At 34.5% G+C, this 16,546-nt stretch overlaps 1 protein-coding gene and 1 pseudogene across 1 annotated transcript; both read left to right on the top strand.

Moving 5' to 3' along the window:
- Nucleotides 1-266: 266 nt before the first annotated feature.
- On the top strand, nucleotides 267-1,488 carry LOC137724656 (uncharacterized; annotated as a pseudogene).
- Nucleotides 1,489-14,474: 12,986 nt separating this feature from the next.
- Nucleotides 14,475-15,533, top strand: LOC137724655 (uncharacterized). The gene is made up of 3 exons (XM_068463398.1): nucleotides 14,475-14,747; nucleotides 14,850-15,089; nucleotides 15,198-15,533. The coding sequence occupies exons 1-3, from the start codon at nucleotides 14,475-14,477 to the stop codon at nucleotides 15,531-15,533; spliced, it is 849 nt and encodes a 282-aa protein (XP_068319499.1).
- The last annotated feature ends 1,013 nt before the right edge of the window (nucleotides 15,534-16,546 follow it).

The raw sequence follows: 16,546 nt of genomic DNA, 5'->3' as shown, positions 1-16,546 counted from the left end.
ATTTTCTACACTTTCTACCAAAGCTTTCATATACTTTTTGTGTGAAAAAAAATACCAAAAAGCTCATCCTTAATTTTTTTTTGTCCATATAAACCATGCATCCCTACATCCATCTTCATCGTTTTCAAATCTTGAGTTTTTTTTTTACAATATCTTCTTTAAGGAGAGTGCATAAACAATTTGTGGAGCGATAGAAAAGATTGTTGGCACAACAAGAAAAATTGATCAATCTTGAGGAAGGTGGAGGTGGAGATGAGGCTTTCGCAATGGAGGAGGACTCAGATGATGACCATAGAAGGCAGATGGCCTCACATTCCTGTCATGTTATGGAAGCTGTGGGTTAGATAGCCAAACCCAAATGTGCTGCAAACTTCGATAGAAAAAGGGAAAGACGAGGCAAAGATCTCTTGGAAGATTATTTTATTCCCAATAGCGTATTTCCTGATCATGTTTTTAGACGTCGTTTAAGAATGCAACGAAGTTTATTCAACAAAATCATGAGTGCTATTTGCAACCATGATCCATATTTTGTGCAAAAAGATGATGCTTTTCGTTTTCTAGGTCTTTTTCCAGAACAAAAAATTACAGTTGCCTTGCAAATGCTTGCATATGGAGTAGCTGCAGATCAAGTGGATGAGATCGTGAGGATGGGAAAAACAACTGTTCTGGAGTCCCTGATGCGGTTTTGCTCTGCAATTAAAGCCCTGTACACCAATGAGTACCTTCGGACACCCACGCCAAGGGACATGCAAAGGCTTCTGAGGAAGGGTGAGATGCGAGGCTTCCCTGGCATGATTGGAAGCATAGACTGCATGCACTGGACTTGGAAAAACTGTCCAAGTGCGTGGTAAGGAGCTTATGGTGACAGAAAATGAGTCAAAAGTATCATTTTGGAAGCGGTGGCTTCATTTGATACATAGATTTAGCATGCTTTTTTTGGTGTTCCAGGAACTCAAAATGACCTAAATGTCCTTACTCAATCTCTAGTGTTCGACGATTTACTGCAAGGAAAATCGTCGAAATGCACATATTGGGTTAATGGCACTAAATATGACAGAGCATACTACCTTGCAGATGGCATTTACCCAAGGTGGTCTACGTTTGTTAAAACAGTGCCACATCCACAGACTGAAAAAAAAAATACTTCACAAAATGTCAAGAGGGGTGTAGGAAGGATGTGGATCGTTGTTTTGGTATCCTGCAAGCTCGTCGGCGATTGTCAAGTCTGCTGCTAGAATGTTTGATGTCGAGGCTCTTCGATCCATCATGATGACGTGTATTATTCTCCACAACATGATTGTGGAAGATGAGAATGATTATGATGCCGTCGATGAATATGAGCCGGATCCGATGAACAACTCAAGAACACGTATCTACTATGCTTATGACTGGACTGAAGATCTCGTGCAACATGAGCCGTTGGAACGGGATGGACGTTACAATGAATTGATCGTTCAGCGGTATACTGATGTGCAAGAGACATACTAGCACGTAACCCGCCAAAATGACTTGATTGAGCACCAGTGGGGATTGCAAGAAGGTGAAGATAATTAAAATAAACTTGTGGTTGAAGAATAAAGTGTATTTGATGAGTTTATGTAATTTTATTTAAGTGTGTTTTTTTTTTAAGTTTATTTGATGAGTATGTCATTTTATTTTAATGTGTTTTTGTTTTTTAAGTTTATTTGAAATTTTATCCGAAATTGGTTAAAAATCTTATCCGAAAATAAAACTATATTATTTATTTATTCTTTTAAAAAAATATAAAATATTTTAAATGGGGTGGGGTGCCAGCACATTTTGTAGGGGTGGAGATCGTTTATGCCAGCGTATTTTTTTAGAGACGGAGATGCTTTGGCCTATTACTGTTCATTGGGGTCTATTAATATTCACTTTTTGTGGATAAATGCGTTGGGTGCTGGCGCAAAGTCTTTAGGGGTGAAACTGCTCTAAGGAGGGAAGTTGCTAGCTCAAGTGGTAAATCTAGTCCCATTTTCCAGCTTATTGGGATTGAAATTTCTCACTAAGGAATCAAATGTAATAGCTTCATGAAGATCAAAGTCTCCAATGTCGATGCTCTTAAAATATTCTTTTGGCCCAGTGCATTAGGTTTTTTTTATAGTATAACTCGAGTATGTTATATATTAGATTATTTACTGTCCCATATTTGTGTTAGGGCAGTATAATTCAGTTTGTTTGGTTAGGGTTTTGTTTTGTAATTCATGTGAGATTAGGTTTCTTGTAAGTCAAGTCCATACTAAAACTCTAGCCCCCTTTTCTTCAGTTTTTCTTGCCGTCCCCTAGTCTTGCCCTCACGGCTTTTTATGCCGCTTCGATCTCCTCCTCCGACAGTTCTTCTCTCTTTGGCCCTAACATCACGCATTCTAATTTTAACCATCTCCTGTGGCTTGGTCAGATGAAATTCTTTGAGCGCGATTAGTTTAAAATATATTATTGGTTCTTCTAAATCCCCTGGACCACTCATTTTACTTAATTAAAGAGCAAAGTATAAGGGCTAAAAACTCGAGAATACAATTTAAGCAGTTGATAAAATTTTCGCACCGCATCAAGAATTCAACTATATATCGATATTATTAAATTTCCGAGCGATACGTGATGGCTACGTTGGTTGGAATTGTCGATCCATCTTTTGCTCCAACAACACAAGTGGCACTGAGAAGCTCTGATCAAACCCCCAGCTAATATTCAATAATGTGCTATATTTGGAAGATTTCGGGAAGTGGGGTTGGTTTGTTTTTGGGTGTCTCATCTCATCCTTCGTAAAAAGATATTGTCCTTTGAAACTCTCAATCCCACATTAGAAGTTGTGCATCTTCTTGTGGTCTCAAACTCTTGATATATGTTACAACGTTAGATGTGGATGTCTTTGTTTTTTCACACATGCGTGTACTGATGTTAGTCATTTCACAATATTCAGTCCCACATTTCGCAAGCCTTGCAATATTCTTATTCATATATATATATATATATATATATATATACACATACATGTGTGTGTGTGTGTGTATAGCATCTTAAAAAAAAAATTTAAAATTTTTGTTAAACCAACAAGTGAATAGTGTAAAAAATTATGTTAGCTGCTCAGTTTAATTTTTCATCTCCAACAACACTTTATTTTTTAACAAACTTCTAATATTTTATTATTAACTTCAAACTCAACCCCCTCATTTTTTTAAAACAACTTTCTCTCTCTCTTCTCCTTGCTCAAGGGTACACCCTTGAGTTTTATTTTTTAGAAAAAAAAAAATTAGTATCCGGTCCTTAGTTTACTTTTCAAATTTTGATCGAAGTTCCTAGGATTAATGTAATAATGAATTTACATGTCATTTACATATTTTTTTAAATAAAAATTAGTAATTGATTTAGAATTTTAATACTCACACTTTTTTTTAATTCCTAAATAATTTTCAATTCAAAATATTTCCAAAATTAAAATAAAAATTAGAATAAGGTTGTACCCATTAGTTTTTTTTTTAAGAGAGATTCTCATTTTTTTTTTAATCTTAAATGTTTTCAGTCAGAGAACTTTGATAGCTAGAGACCGCATCCAAAATCTCCCTTTATTTTTTTAATGTTTAACTTATGAATAGTTGCTTTATAAATTTAAAGAGCGGCTATTCTTGCTATAATAGAGTCTTTTACAGCATCTTTTAGAGATAAATTTTGTTTTTGGCTCTTTAAAATATAGTTTTATTTGTTCAACAACATCTCTTGAAGATGCTCTTAATCAACATAATATTAATACCCAACTTGACTTTGAACTCCATTACTAATGGTAAGCATGCTTGCTTACTAATTTTCTTTGCTTGGTGTTTAAGTTTGATCTTGTTTTTAGGTATTATATGTTGTATTCTTATTCTCTATAAAATACTCTGCTCATGTCACTGAAGGTTATCCAAAATAAACTATTAACATCACATATATGAATAGTAACATATACATATATACATATATACATATATACATAATATATATATATGTTAACTAATGAATTATTAGTCCAATAGCACTCTCCTCATAAAATAAGCGAGTTAATTACAAGAAAATCCAGACTTTTTAGGGATAAATTAATGGAAGAGGGAGGTGATAAAATAAATCATACTTAGAAGAACCTATATGGAGGCGAATATTATATAAATCTATGCAGAAGGGATTGAATCATTGAATTGAAAATTTGGAGAACCCACTAATTATGGTGTTCTTTTGTCTACTTTCGAACGGGGTTTTGGGATACTATGAGAACTTCACAATTATAATAAGCTCAACATATGCTTGGGCAACATGGCCATAGACATAGACATGCCAACTGTGTATCTGACACAGTACACACCACTCTATGAGTTCCTGCAATTACGGTCTCTTTCTTAGCAATAACCAGAAATACTTCTCAAGAGTTTGAGCTCCATCGAGAAAGACATAAATCCCAAAACCCTAATTTATTTTCCTAATTATTTCAGGAATGGACTGGAACTGCCCCCAGAAACATTGTCCTTGTGTATAAATATTTAGATTTACCATGATTTATGGGAATGGAGATTTAAAGTTAAGTCCAGGATCTGACATATTATTCTGCCTTAACATTTTGTGGTCATCATAGATGTTTTTGAAATTAAAATGTAAATGCGTTACAATGTTTGATCAACTTAACCAACTAATTAATTAGCTGGTGGTATCCATTTAAATTAATGCACTTTTGGTGGTGTTTAAAGGGGTGGCGGTGGACAAAACCAATGCATATAGCATTGTGGATCCAGTGAGGTTTCAATTGGCTCCAAGAAGTGAACCCTAACCTTTATGTCCTGCTCCTGCTAAATGTGGTCCATCATTTTCAGATTTAATCGATGGTTCCTTTCTTCTCCAACACATTTTTATACTTTACAAAATGGGCCAACAAATTATTCAAGCAGGACAACTTTTTGAGAGAAATCAAAAGGAAGGTGGGGAGGTTTTGATGCTTACTGACTCTGCCATGCACTACTACAATATTAGCTTTGGGTGTCAGATGATGATGACGGTTTAATAAGTCCCTATGTCAGATAAAAGATATCTGACATATCATTCAGTTAATGTCGGATAACAATGAAATCCTGTCAGTTATATCTGACATAATTTCCTGGCGAATATTTAGTGTCGGATGCAACTGCCATAAAATTATTATAACCGCCAATATTTTTGAATTTTTTTAAAAATATTTTTAACATATTCCGGCGGTTTTTAAGTTAATGGTGGTGGTTATAATCGACAAAAATTGACTATTTTATCATTTTAGTTTTTGGCGGTTATTATTTTATTATTCTGCCAGTTATAACCGACAGAAATTGACTATTCTATTACTTTAAAATGTTATATTGATTAAAAATAAATAAATAAACACATGGTTAAAATTTTTTTTTTCACTCATGGCCTTGTCAGATATAACCGACACGAACAAAGCACAATTTTGGGCGGCCACCAGAATAATCTCTGAATGTTTTTTTTTTTTTTCACTCATGGTCCCATTACTTAATCTCTGAATGTTTTTTTTTTTTTTTGCGATTTTTTACGCATGCTATCTCGGAGTATATACAAACATATTTGACGGTTGGATCGTTGAAACTAATTTCGTAGAATGCATATCCTATCAAATTGATAGATTTAACAAACACTTAAGAGTTAATGTTATACTTCCATTAAGTATAAAATAAGATTTATCCACTAGTGTAAATATTTTAAATTAAAGATCGAATTCATTCATTGCATTCTTATAGGGCAGAGGAGTGTAACTGTAAAAAGTCATCAAAATCGGAGCTAAAATAACAGTTAAATTGTGATTTTTTGTTTATAATCATCGAAAACTTTTGTTCCATTACTTAATCTCTAATTGTTTGTTTTTTTACGATTTTTTACGTATGCGATCTCAAAGTGTGTACAAATAAGTTTGATGGTTGGATCGCTGAAAAACGTTTTGCTGAATGCGTATCGCATCAAAACGGTAGATTAAACAAATACTTAGAGTTAATGCTATACTTCCCCATCAAGTATAAAATAAGATTTTGTGATATCCACTAGTGTAAATATTTTAAATTGAAGATCGAATTCGTTCAATGCATTCTTATAGGGTCGAGGAGTGTAGTTGTAAAAAATCATCAAAAACCATTAAATTGTGAATTTTCGTTTATAGCTGTCAAAAACTTTTGTTCTGTTACATAATCTCTGAATGTTTGTTTTTTGTGATTTTTTACTTATGCGATCTCGAAGTGTGTACAAACAAGGTTGACGGTTAAATCATTGAAAAAAGTTTCGTAGAATGTGTATCGCATCAAAACAGTAGATTAAATAAACACTTAAGAGTTAATGTTATACTTCCATTAAGTATAAAATAAGATTTTGTGGTATCCATATGTGTAAATATTTTAAATTGAAGATCAAATTTATTCATTGCATTCTTATAGGGTCGAGGAGTGTAGCTGTAAAAAAAATCATTAAAATTGGAGCTAAAATAACTGTTAAACTGTGAATTTTCGTTTATAATCGTCGAAAACTTTTGTTTCGTTACGTAATCTCTGAATGTTTGTTTTTTTTTATGAGTTTTTACATATGCAATCTCGGAGTGTGTACAAATAAGTTTGACGGTTGGATCGTTGAAAAAAGTTTCGTAGAATGCATATCGTGTCAAAATTGTAGATTAAACAAACACTTAGAGTTAATATTATACTTCCATTAAGTATAAAATAAGATTTCATGGTATCCACTAGTGTAAATATTTTAAATTGAAGATTGAATTCATTCATTGCATTCTTATAGGGTCGAGAAGTGTAGCTGTAAAAAAATCATCAAAACCGGAGCTAAAATAATTGTTAAATTGTGATTTTTTGTTTATAACCGTCGAAAACTTTTGTTCTGTTACCTAATCTCTGAATGTTTTTTTTTTTTTTTTTTTGTGATTTTTTACGTATGCAATCTTGTACTATCTACAAACAAGTTTGACAGTCAGATCATTGAAACTAGTTTCAACGACTGCATATCTCCGTTAAATTTGCCTAAATTTTGAAGTGGGAAAAGTAATTTGTGCTAAATTTTTATTTATTTTTTTCAAGTATTGATTAGACAATATTTAGTTTGTGTGATGACATTTTCAATGTACAATTATCTTTTTGTTTCTTTATTGCATATTTTACATGGGTTATTATTTATTAAACCAAACAATTATTTATTTAATTTTTAAAAACGTATTATATTTAAAACATTTTATTTATTTATTTATTAAACCAAGCAATTATTATTTTATTTTTTTAAATTGTAACAAAATTTTGAGGGGATTTTTGCCGCCATTTTTTTCTGTAGGTTATAACCGACAGTAATGAAAATTTTCTGTCGGTTTATATTTTAAAAAATGTTTCTGTCGATTTTAGCCGACGATAATGAAAATTTTGTGTTGGTTTATATTTTAAAAAATGTTTCTGTTGGTTTTAACCGACAGTAATGAAAATTTTCCTAAATAAAACCCATCTATCTATTCCTTGCGCTAGTGCCTTCTCCCTTCCCCCTTCCTTCCCCCTTTTCTCCTCTCCTCATTTCCTTCTCCTTCTCTTCTCTCCTCATTTACTTCCAGTTCAACACTTGCACTCTCCACCCTGCACTCTGCACTTTCCACCCTTCGCAGTTTCTGCGTCTCATTGCTCTAAAGTGTTCTCGACCTCGATTTGTCATCGCGCATAAGACTTCGTGTAATTTGATCGCAGGAGAGCTCTGGAACTCAAGTGGGCAGCTCAACAATTACTACAGGTATTTTTCTAGGGTTTTGGATTACTTTCAAATTTGGGATTTTTTGTGCTTTATGTAGTTCAATTTTGTCGAATTAGTTGTTGTGCAAGATTTAGGGTTTTCAATTCAATTTTGTCCAATTTTCACTTCTTGTATAAAAATTAAACACTGGAACTTACCCAAGAACTAATGTTACTGTTGTTAAACTTTATGATAAATGTTCTTCTTCATTGGATTGTTCGTTCTCATTTTTTATTTTTTTAAGATAATTTAAAATTAAGCTCTGCTAAGTTTCTTCTTCATATGTGTCTTTTTGGTATCGAAAAGTAATAATTTTGGCGGTTAAATTGGAGAACTTGATTTTATTGCCCTTTCTTAAGCAACCTAGCTGACCCTTTTTGTTTAACTGGAAAATCATTGTTATGGTATAAAGAATAGTGCTAGGAGATTCTTAGAGATATTTGGTCATGGCTAAGGAGAACAAGAACCCGAAAAGGGGAAGGTACTATGGCAGTGCTTTTGGGCAGGCTGGTGAATGCTCCATAGCTCAGGAAGAATTTACATAGAAATGATGGTCCTTTAACAACAAATGATGCTCCTTATTCAAAATCTATGACTACACCCAATATCTGCAGCTCATCCTTGAACTTATATATGTCAATACCATAATATGCGTCATCAATTAGAGGAAGATCAACAAAGAACGAGATTGACCCCGATTTGGAGCTAAAAAGAATTGATTCTCTAGGAGTCTTGTAACCATGTCATGTTTTTAACTACTTCTCAGATGTCAACCACATTAGTTCAGGGGACGATAAAGACATTGTTTGACTCAGTTCCCGGATGCAACTTAGCAGTGACATCAATGTTGAAGGAGCTAGGTTACAAGAAGACACTAGGGAATTAAATTGGACAATGATCATCATAGATGCTCCAGAATCATCAACTACAACTTCCAAGGCATTCAACTACTCAACAAAATGTGTAATTGCATCCCCATAATACAGTGCATCTATGGCAGCAACTTGGACAGCAAGGAACAAATAACCCTATTGGGAACCAGGAAGAGCCGTTTCTGAAGGGCTTTCAAAACTCAAATCTATGTTCATTCAAGGTTGACATTTAATCATGTTTCAGAAAGTGGTTTATATATTTTTATTATTAATATATTTTTTCTGTTAGTTTTATCCGACAAAAATGCTTTTATTTATTCATTATTAACAAATTCTCTGTCGATTATATCCGACACAAGTTATGTCGGTTTTAGCCGACAGAGAATGCTCTTATTTATTCATTATTAATATATTCTCTATCAGTTATATCTGACAAAAATTTTGTCAATTAAAGAGTATTTTCTATTGGAAAATTCATTTCCTGACGCTGTCAATTCAGTCGCTTATTATATCCGCCGCTGCATCCATTTTCTGCCGGATTTTGCTTAAAATCGGACAGTAATATAAGTTTCTTATCGGTTATCATAGCGACACTAACAAATGGTTTCGTACAGTGATGCTCAATTAATTTAGGATCGCAGTGGCCTTGGGAGCATAAGGTAGTGGAGTAGACTGTAGTGCAAGTTAAAGCCAACGGTAATATGCTCGTGATCATTTGCTTCACGTCGTCTATCAAAACCGATGCGAGCTGTTGGAAAGCAAAAATAAGGATAACAAGGAAACGATCCTATAGCCATTGTTTGTAGTAAAAAGTTAATTTATTCTTTAGCTAAGCACTTCGTGAGGTATTTAAAATTGGGCCACCAATTATCATATTTTGCTACAAAAGAAAAGTTCCATGTGCTAGGCTATATATATAGTCAGTGCAGATACCCAACTCTCATATTCCCTTAAAGGGTTGTGTATTGGCACTTTGACAGTGCTCTTGCTTTTCGGTTGAACATTCAAGTCCTAATCGCATAACTCAACTACCCAGCAGATGAAGATTTAATACACAAAAGGAAATGTTTAATGGATACAAAATAAGCAAGGGATTTAACTTTTACGTAAAGAAATCTTAATCACTTAAACTGTTTTGAGAATACTTGCATTGCAATGTGAAAGAATTTATGGGTTTTAAAGAAGATGTTGGAACCAAAATTGGATATTTTGGTAAGAAAGTTGGGGAAACTGAAAAAATGTAATAAGAAACAAAAAATACAAACATATCAAAAGTATATATCCCGGCATAACTACATCTAAAGGCAATGGCAATTATTTCAACCGGTCCGAAACTACCAAAAGGGAAAAAAAAGGCTAGAAGTCCAAAAAAAATTATTGTACAACAATAATCACTTTCAAACTAAAGATTTTGCTATCTCCGTGTACGAGTGAACTCCACAACAAGAAGCTCCGCATGGACAAAAATTTGACACTAGACTGAAAAAAACACCACAAAAACAACCCAAAGACTCTTGAAAATTCTTTAAAAATCCACCACAAGCTGCATTACCCAAACTACGTATACCTATAGCAAGCACATCCGTTTATCAGGGAAACAAGCAAGAGGAATTACTATCCAAATTAAGTAGCAAGCCAAAACCAAGCGCACATTTAAAAAATAAATTATCAATGGTTTCATGATTGTTGTAACATAAATAGACAAATTGGAACTAAAAGAAGACCTCAGGCTCAACGTTGTAGTTGATCTCAATTGAAAGCTTATGAAAATATCCTGCAAACTAAAATGGAGTGAGAGAACCAACGACGAACAGTTGCATTAACCATTAGATCCTTATTACATGGGTAGTTACTACCACAGTTATTTATCAAATTGTTTCGTTAGCAGGCCCGTCCGATTCACCCCAAAATCAGTTGTACCAATATAGGCTGAGCCTGGGACAGACATAGGCCCCAAAAGAACAAGTAAAATGGCGTGACCCATTTTATAATAGGGTTTGCATGCTGCCACAAAATTTCCTTACACAACTTTTGTGGCATTAGTGCTATCGGCCTTCAGCTATATTCACTCTCATGGTCGACTCGTTTGACATGGCTTCTTGTAAGAAAATGGTCCCCAACTTAATGTGTGATGCAGGATTAATAAAGGGATTGTTTCTTAATTTGTAATAAATTAGGTTTTATATTTTATTTTCATAGACAAGAAAATTAAGTATTTCCTTATATATTCTTATTTCTTGTTTAAGCTCTAGGTTATTTTCTCTATTTACGCACAATGTAATATAGAGTTTAGGAGATTTTTAGAATATTAATTTTATTGAATATTGCTCTTTGAGCGGTAAAGGTTCCTTGCGTTTCATCCCTTTCCCGTGTGTTTGTTCTATGTGTGGTTGTTGTGATGTGTGTGCTTCCGGATCCACATCAATGTGCCAGCCAGCACTAGTCACAAAGGTGATGGTCACAGTTGCATGGGATGATCGTTGCAAGTGGATTGTAATTATTACGCTAACATGTTGTAGCTTAGGTAAACATTCTTTTATCAAATAGTCTGTAAAGTATTTGTATCCACGAACAATAATCGATCAAACTAATTTTTATCCCTTGTAGTAGGCGCTAGACTTGGAGATCGTGTTTCGCACAGTAGCTATTGGACACTCAAAGGGAGCTACAGATAAGATAACCCAACCACAATTAAGCAGTTAATTACCGCTCTCTGCTTCTATCAACGATCTTTGAAGGAATAGTACTTGGTGGATGCATACTGCAGGTAATTGGCTAAGCAATGTCCCCAAACAGTACAAAAATGTGTTATCTCACTAATTAGTTTTAAATTGATAATTTAACATTGTAACATTTCGAACCGTAACGATTTCACCATGTGTTTGGCAGAACATATATCAAGGTGAGGATGAAAGCTACAATTGTGTTCTTCTCATGCACGACTCTTGCCTAGCTACCTAAAAAGAAGGCTTTCGGTACATTTAGTCACGAAAAAGGTTGTTAATAAAAACCCTGTGACTAATTGATTTAATCATCAAAAAAACACATTCACTGCTTGAAAATGTATTAGTCACAATATTTCTTGTTACTAAAACACCAAAACCAAATCCTAACTTTTAGTCACAACATCCTTTCAGTTAAAACCACTCTTCATGACTAAAAAGATTAGTAACAACGCTCTTATAATGGCTAATAAGTATTTAGTCCCAACCAATCTTCATGACTTAAAATGATATATAACAACCACCCGCTATGATTGAAAATCTTGATACTTTACAAAATGGTCCAACAAATTATTCATGCAGGACAACTTTTTTATACTTTGCAAAAGTCTTGTAACGATGTTGTGTTTTTAACCACCTCTCATATGTCAACCACATCAGTTCAGAGTTTGACTCCGTTCCCGGATGCAACCTAGCAATGACATCACTGTTGAAGGAGCTAGGTTAGAAGAAGACACTATGGAATTAAATTGGACAGCAATCATCTTAGATTCTCTAGAATCATCAACTACAACTTGAAAGGCATTCAACTCCTCAACAAAATGTGTAATTGCATCCCCATATTACAGTGCATCTATAGCAAGAACCTGGAGAACAGTGAACAAAAAACCCCATTGGGAACCAGGAAGAGCCGTTTCTAAAAGGCTTTTAAAACCCAAATTTGTGTTCATCCAAGGTTGACATTTAATCCTGTTAATTAAGCCAACTTGAAAGGGACAAAAATGATTCAGAAAGTGGTTTATATTTTTTTTATTAATATTTTTTCTGTCAGTTTTATCCGACAAGAATGCTTTTATTTATTTATTATTAATAAATTCTCTGTCGGTTATATCCGAAACAAGTTCTGTGGGTTTTAGTATTTTCTATCGGTTTTAGCCGACAGAGAATGCTTTTATTTATTCATTATTAATATATTCTATGTCGGCTATATCCGACACAACAATTCTGTCGCTTATTATCTCCGCCACTGCATCCATTTTCTGTCTGATGTTGCTTAAAATCCGACAGTAATATACGTTTCTTGTCGGTTATCATAACGACACTAATAAATGGTTTCGTAGTAGTGCTGCTCAGTTAAGTTAGGATCGCAGTGGCCTTGGGAGCATAAGGTAGTGGAGTAGACTGTAGTGCAAGTTAAAGCCAACGGTAATATGCTCGTGATCATTTGCTTCACGTCGTCTATCAAAACCGATGAGAGCTGTTGGAAAGTGAAAATAAAGATAACAAGGAAACGATCCTATAGCCATTGTTTGTAGTAAAAGGTTAATTTATTCTTTAGCCAAGCACATTGTGAGGTATTTAAAATTGGGCCACCAATTATCATATTTTGCTACAAAAGAAAAGTTCCATGTGCTAGGCTATATATATAGTCAGTGTAGATACCCAACTCTCATATTTCCTTAAATGGTTGTGTATTGGCACTTTGACAGTACTCTTGCTTTTCGGTTGAACATTCAAGTCCTAATCGCATAACTCAACTAACCGGCAGATGAAGATTTTATACACAAGGAAATGTTTAATGGATACAAAATAAGTAAGGGATTTAACTTTTACGTAAAGAAATCTTAATCACTTAAACTGTTTTGAGAATAATTACATTGCAATGTGAAAGAATTTATGGGTTTTAAAGAAGATGTTGGAACCAAAATTGGATATTTTGGTAAGAAAGTTAAGGAAACTGAAAAAATGTAATAAGAAACAAAAGATACAAACATATAAAAAGTATATGTCCCTGCATAACTATATCTAAAGGCAATGTGTTGAAAACATTGGCAGTGTTAAAAATATTTGGTAGAATAATGAATGCCCACACAGATTTTCAATGCCCACACAGTAATGTGGACTTTGAAAATGAAGGAGATCGTATTTTCAAAAGGTGCATGCTGGAGTTGCTCTATAAATAGAGTGCTCTGTGTACTATCAAAATACAGAGAAAAGGAAAGATAAACAACATCAGTATCTATCCGTTTCTCTTTTATTTGTCATTCCCTTATGTTATAGTTACAGTGTGATATCTTACCCTTACTTCGCTTATGTCACTAGTAAAGGTTTTCTTTCTAACTTTTACCTATTTATAACACGTTATCAGCACGACTCTATAATCATTTTCTCATTTCTCTTCGCCGAAAGAAAAAAAATGTTTCATCTAAGGATTCCACTGTTCATCTTCTTCCTTTGCCTCAACTGCTGGATATACCCTCGTGAAGAACTGTTTACACTATGCCTGCTTCTAGTTCTCAACCTAACAGTTACATATATCTTTGATTTCTTGTTTGGTGTAGATCTTGATTACTAACCCAATGTTTATTTGTGTTGATCTTACTGCAATCCAAGATGGTGCGGTACAATCGCCCATCTTGAACTCCAAATTTAATCTTATTGCAATCCAAGATGGTGCGGTATCATCACCTAGCTTAGACTGCATATCCAATTTTACTGCAAATTTTAGGTGGAACGGTATAATTGTCCACCCCACCCTGCGTATTTAAATTTGCATGCTGTTTAATTTCATTGCAATTTTAGGTGGTGCGGTATAATCGCCCACCCTGTTCTGAGTATTTAAATTTTCCTGTTACTTGAGTGGTGCAGAATAATCGTCTATCCTATGTTATGTTATTTAAATGAGAATGGTGTGGTATAATCACCCTCCTCATTCATCTTGAAAATCTCGAGCCTGAAGTTTCGAGCGTTTATCATTTTGGCCTGAAGATCAAAATGAAAAATTTGTAAGAACCAGAAGTTCCAACACCACATATCTCCATAATACATATTATTGCAAGTTCTTGCACATTTCAATTTTCTTTCAGAAAAGAAAATGATGAACTTGGCAAAACTTGATTTTGTTGCCCTGGACATTACTAGGAAGAACTTTCTTACCTGGGTAGTAGATACCAAGATCTATTTGGAGGCAAGGAATCTTGGAGAAACAATCAAGGAGGAGAACAATGCATCTTCTCAAGATCGGGTGAAGACCATGATCTTTATCCGTCACCACCTTGATGAAGAACTAAAAAGCAAGTACCTAATGATTAAAAATCTGTTAGCTCTCTGGAATGCATTGAGAAACAGATACAATCACCAGAAAACGGTGATTCTTCCAAGAGCTCATTATGAGTGAACTCACCTAAGAATCCAAGATTTCAAGTCAGTGGCTGAGTACAATTCTGCGATATTCAAAATTAACTCCCAGATGAAACTCTGTGGGGAAACCATCATTGTAGAAGATATGCTAGAAAAGACTTTCAGCACCTTTCATGACTCAAACATGCTCATGCAGCAGCAGTATAGAGAGCGAGGTTTCACTGAATACAACCAGCTGATATCTATGCTCCTGGTAGCTGAACAAAACAATGAGCTCGTGATGAAAAATCATCAGTCCCGACCTATTGGATATGCACCATTCCCAGAAGTGAATACTGATTCCCTCGAAGTAAATGCCACATCCTCTGGTGGCAATAATCATAAACGAGGACGTAGCCACAGGCGAAGATGGTGGAACGGGAATGGCAAGAATCATGGTGTTCAATTTCATAACTAGGTTCCAAGGCATAATTCAGGCTCGAGCTTGAAAATTGTGAATTGCCACAAAGGGAAAGCTTATATGAACAATGCTCCCAGAAACTCTGAAGGAGCTTGTCATAAGTGTGGTGGCAATGGGCACTGGGCGAATAATTGTCATACCCCAAAGCATCTGGTAGATCTATATCAAGCGTCCATTAAGGAGAAAGGTGTCGAGACTAATTTTCTCGACCAGGCTAAACCAATAGATATACCTGATCTAGTGTGTGACTTATCAAGGCAGTTAAACACAACCCATCTAGATGTCTCGGACTTCATTGTGGAAAGGGGGAATGAAGTATACTGGTCCGACTGAATCATTTATGTTTAATGTACTGAACTTGTAGTTTGAAACTATCATTTCAAATTCAATAAAAGTGACATTTAAATTTCCTGTTATAAATTGCTTTTAACCGAGATCCCTTTACTTAGAAAGCATGGATAAGCACTATGATCATTCTCAAAACAAGAACAATGGCGGAAATATTTGCCTTGCAGACAACATAACCACGCATACAAGACTTCGAGATCGAAAGTACTTCTCAAGATTGATGCTTACAAAAGGAAGGGTAACAATAATATCAGGCCAATCAGATGTAATTGAAGTCTCAGGGAAAGCCCATATTATGTTACCAAATGGAATAATATTGTCCATACAAAATGTGTTGTACACTACTCGATCTACTCGAAATTTGTTGAGTTTCAAAGACATACGTTTAAATGGATACCACATTGAAACGAAAAGTGTAGAAAATGTGGAGTATCTATGCTTTACCTCCAATGATACCCTGAAGCGTATATTGGAGAAATTACGTGGTTTGACGAGTGAATTATATTATACATACATAAAGACAATTGAATCACATACTGTCATAAACCAGAAATTTATTGATTTCAAAAGTTTACATGCTTTGGCATGATCGTCTAGGTCACCCAGGATCTACCATGATGCGTAGGATCATTACCAACTCTAATGGACATCCATTATTGAGCAGACACATTACTATGTCAAATGATAACCTTTGCAAGGCTTGTTCTCAAGGAAAGTTGGTAATTAGACCATCACAACTAAAGGTTGATGCTAAATCCTCATCATTTCTGCAAAGAAATCGAGGGGGTATTTGTGGTCCTATTCAACCATCCTACGGACCATTTCGATATTTTATGGTTTTGGTTAATGCATCTACCTAATGGTCACATGTTTGTCTCTTGTCTACTCGGAATGTAGCTTTTGCGAGACTTCTTGCTCAGATAATTAAGTTGTGAGCACATTTCCTATATTACCCTATTAAGTCAATCCGACTTGATAACGCTGGTGAATTTACGTCT

This window comes from Pyrus communis, chromosome 2, assembly GCF_963583255.1.
Source record: "Pyrus communis chromosome 2, drPyrComm1.1, whole genome shotgun sequence".
Classification (NCBI taxonomy): Eukaryota; Viridiplantae; Streptophyta; class Magnoliopsida; order Rosales; family Rosaceae; genus Pyrus; species Pyrus communis.
This window is presented reverse-complemented; position numbering and strand designations above follow the sequence as displayed.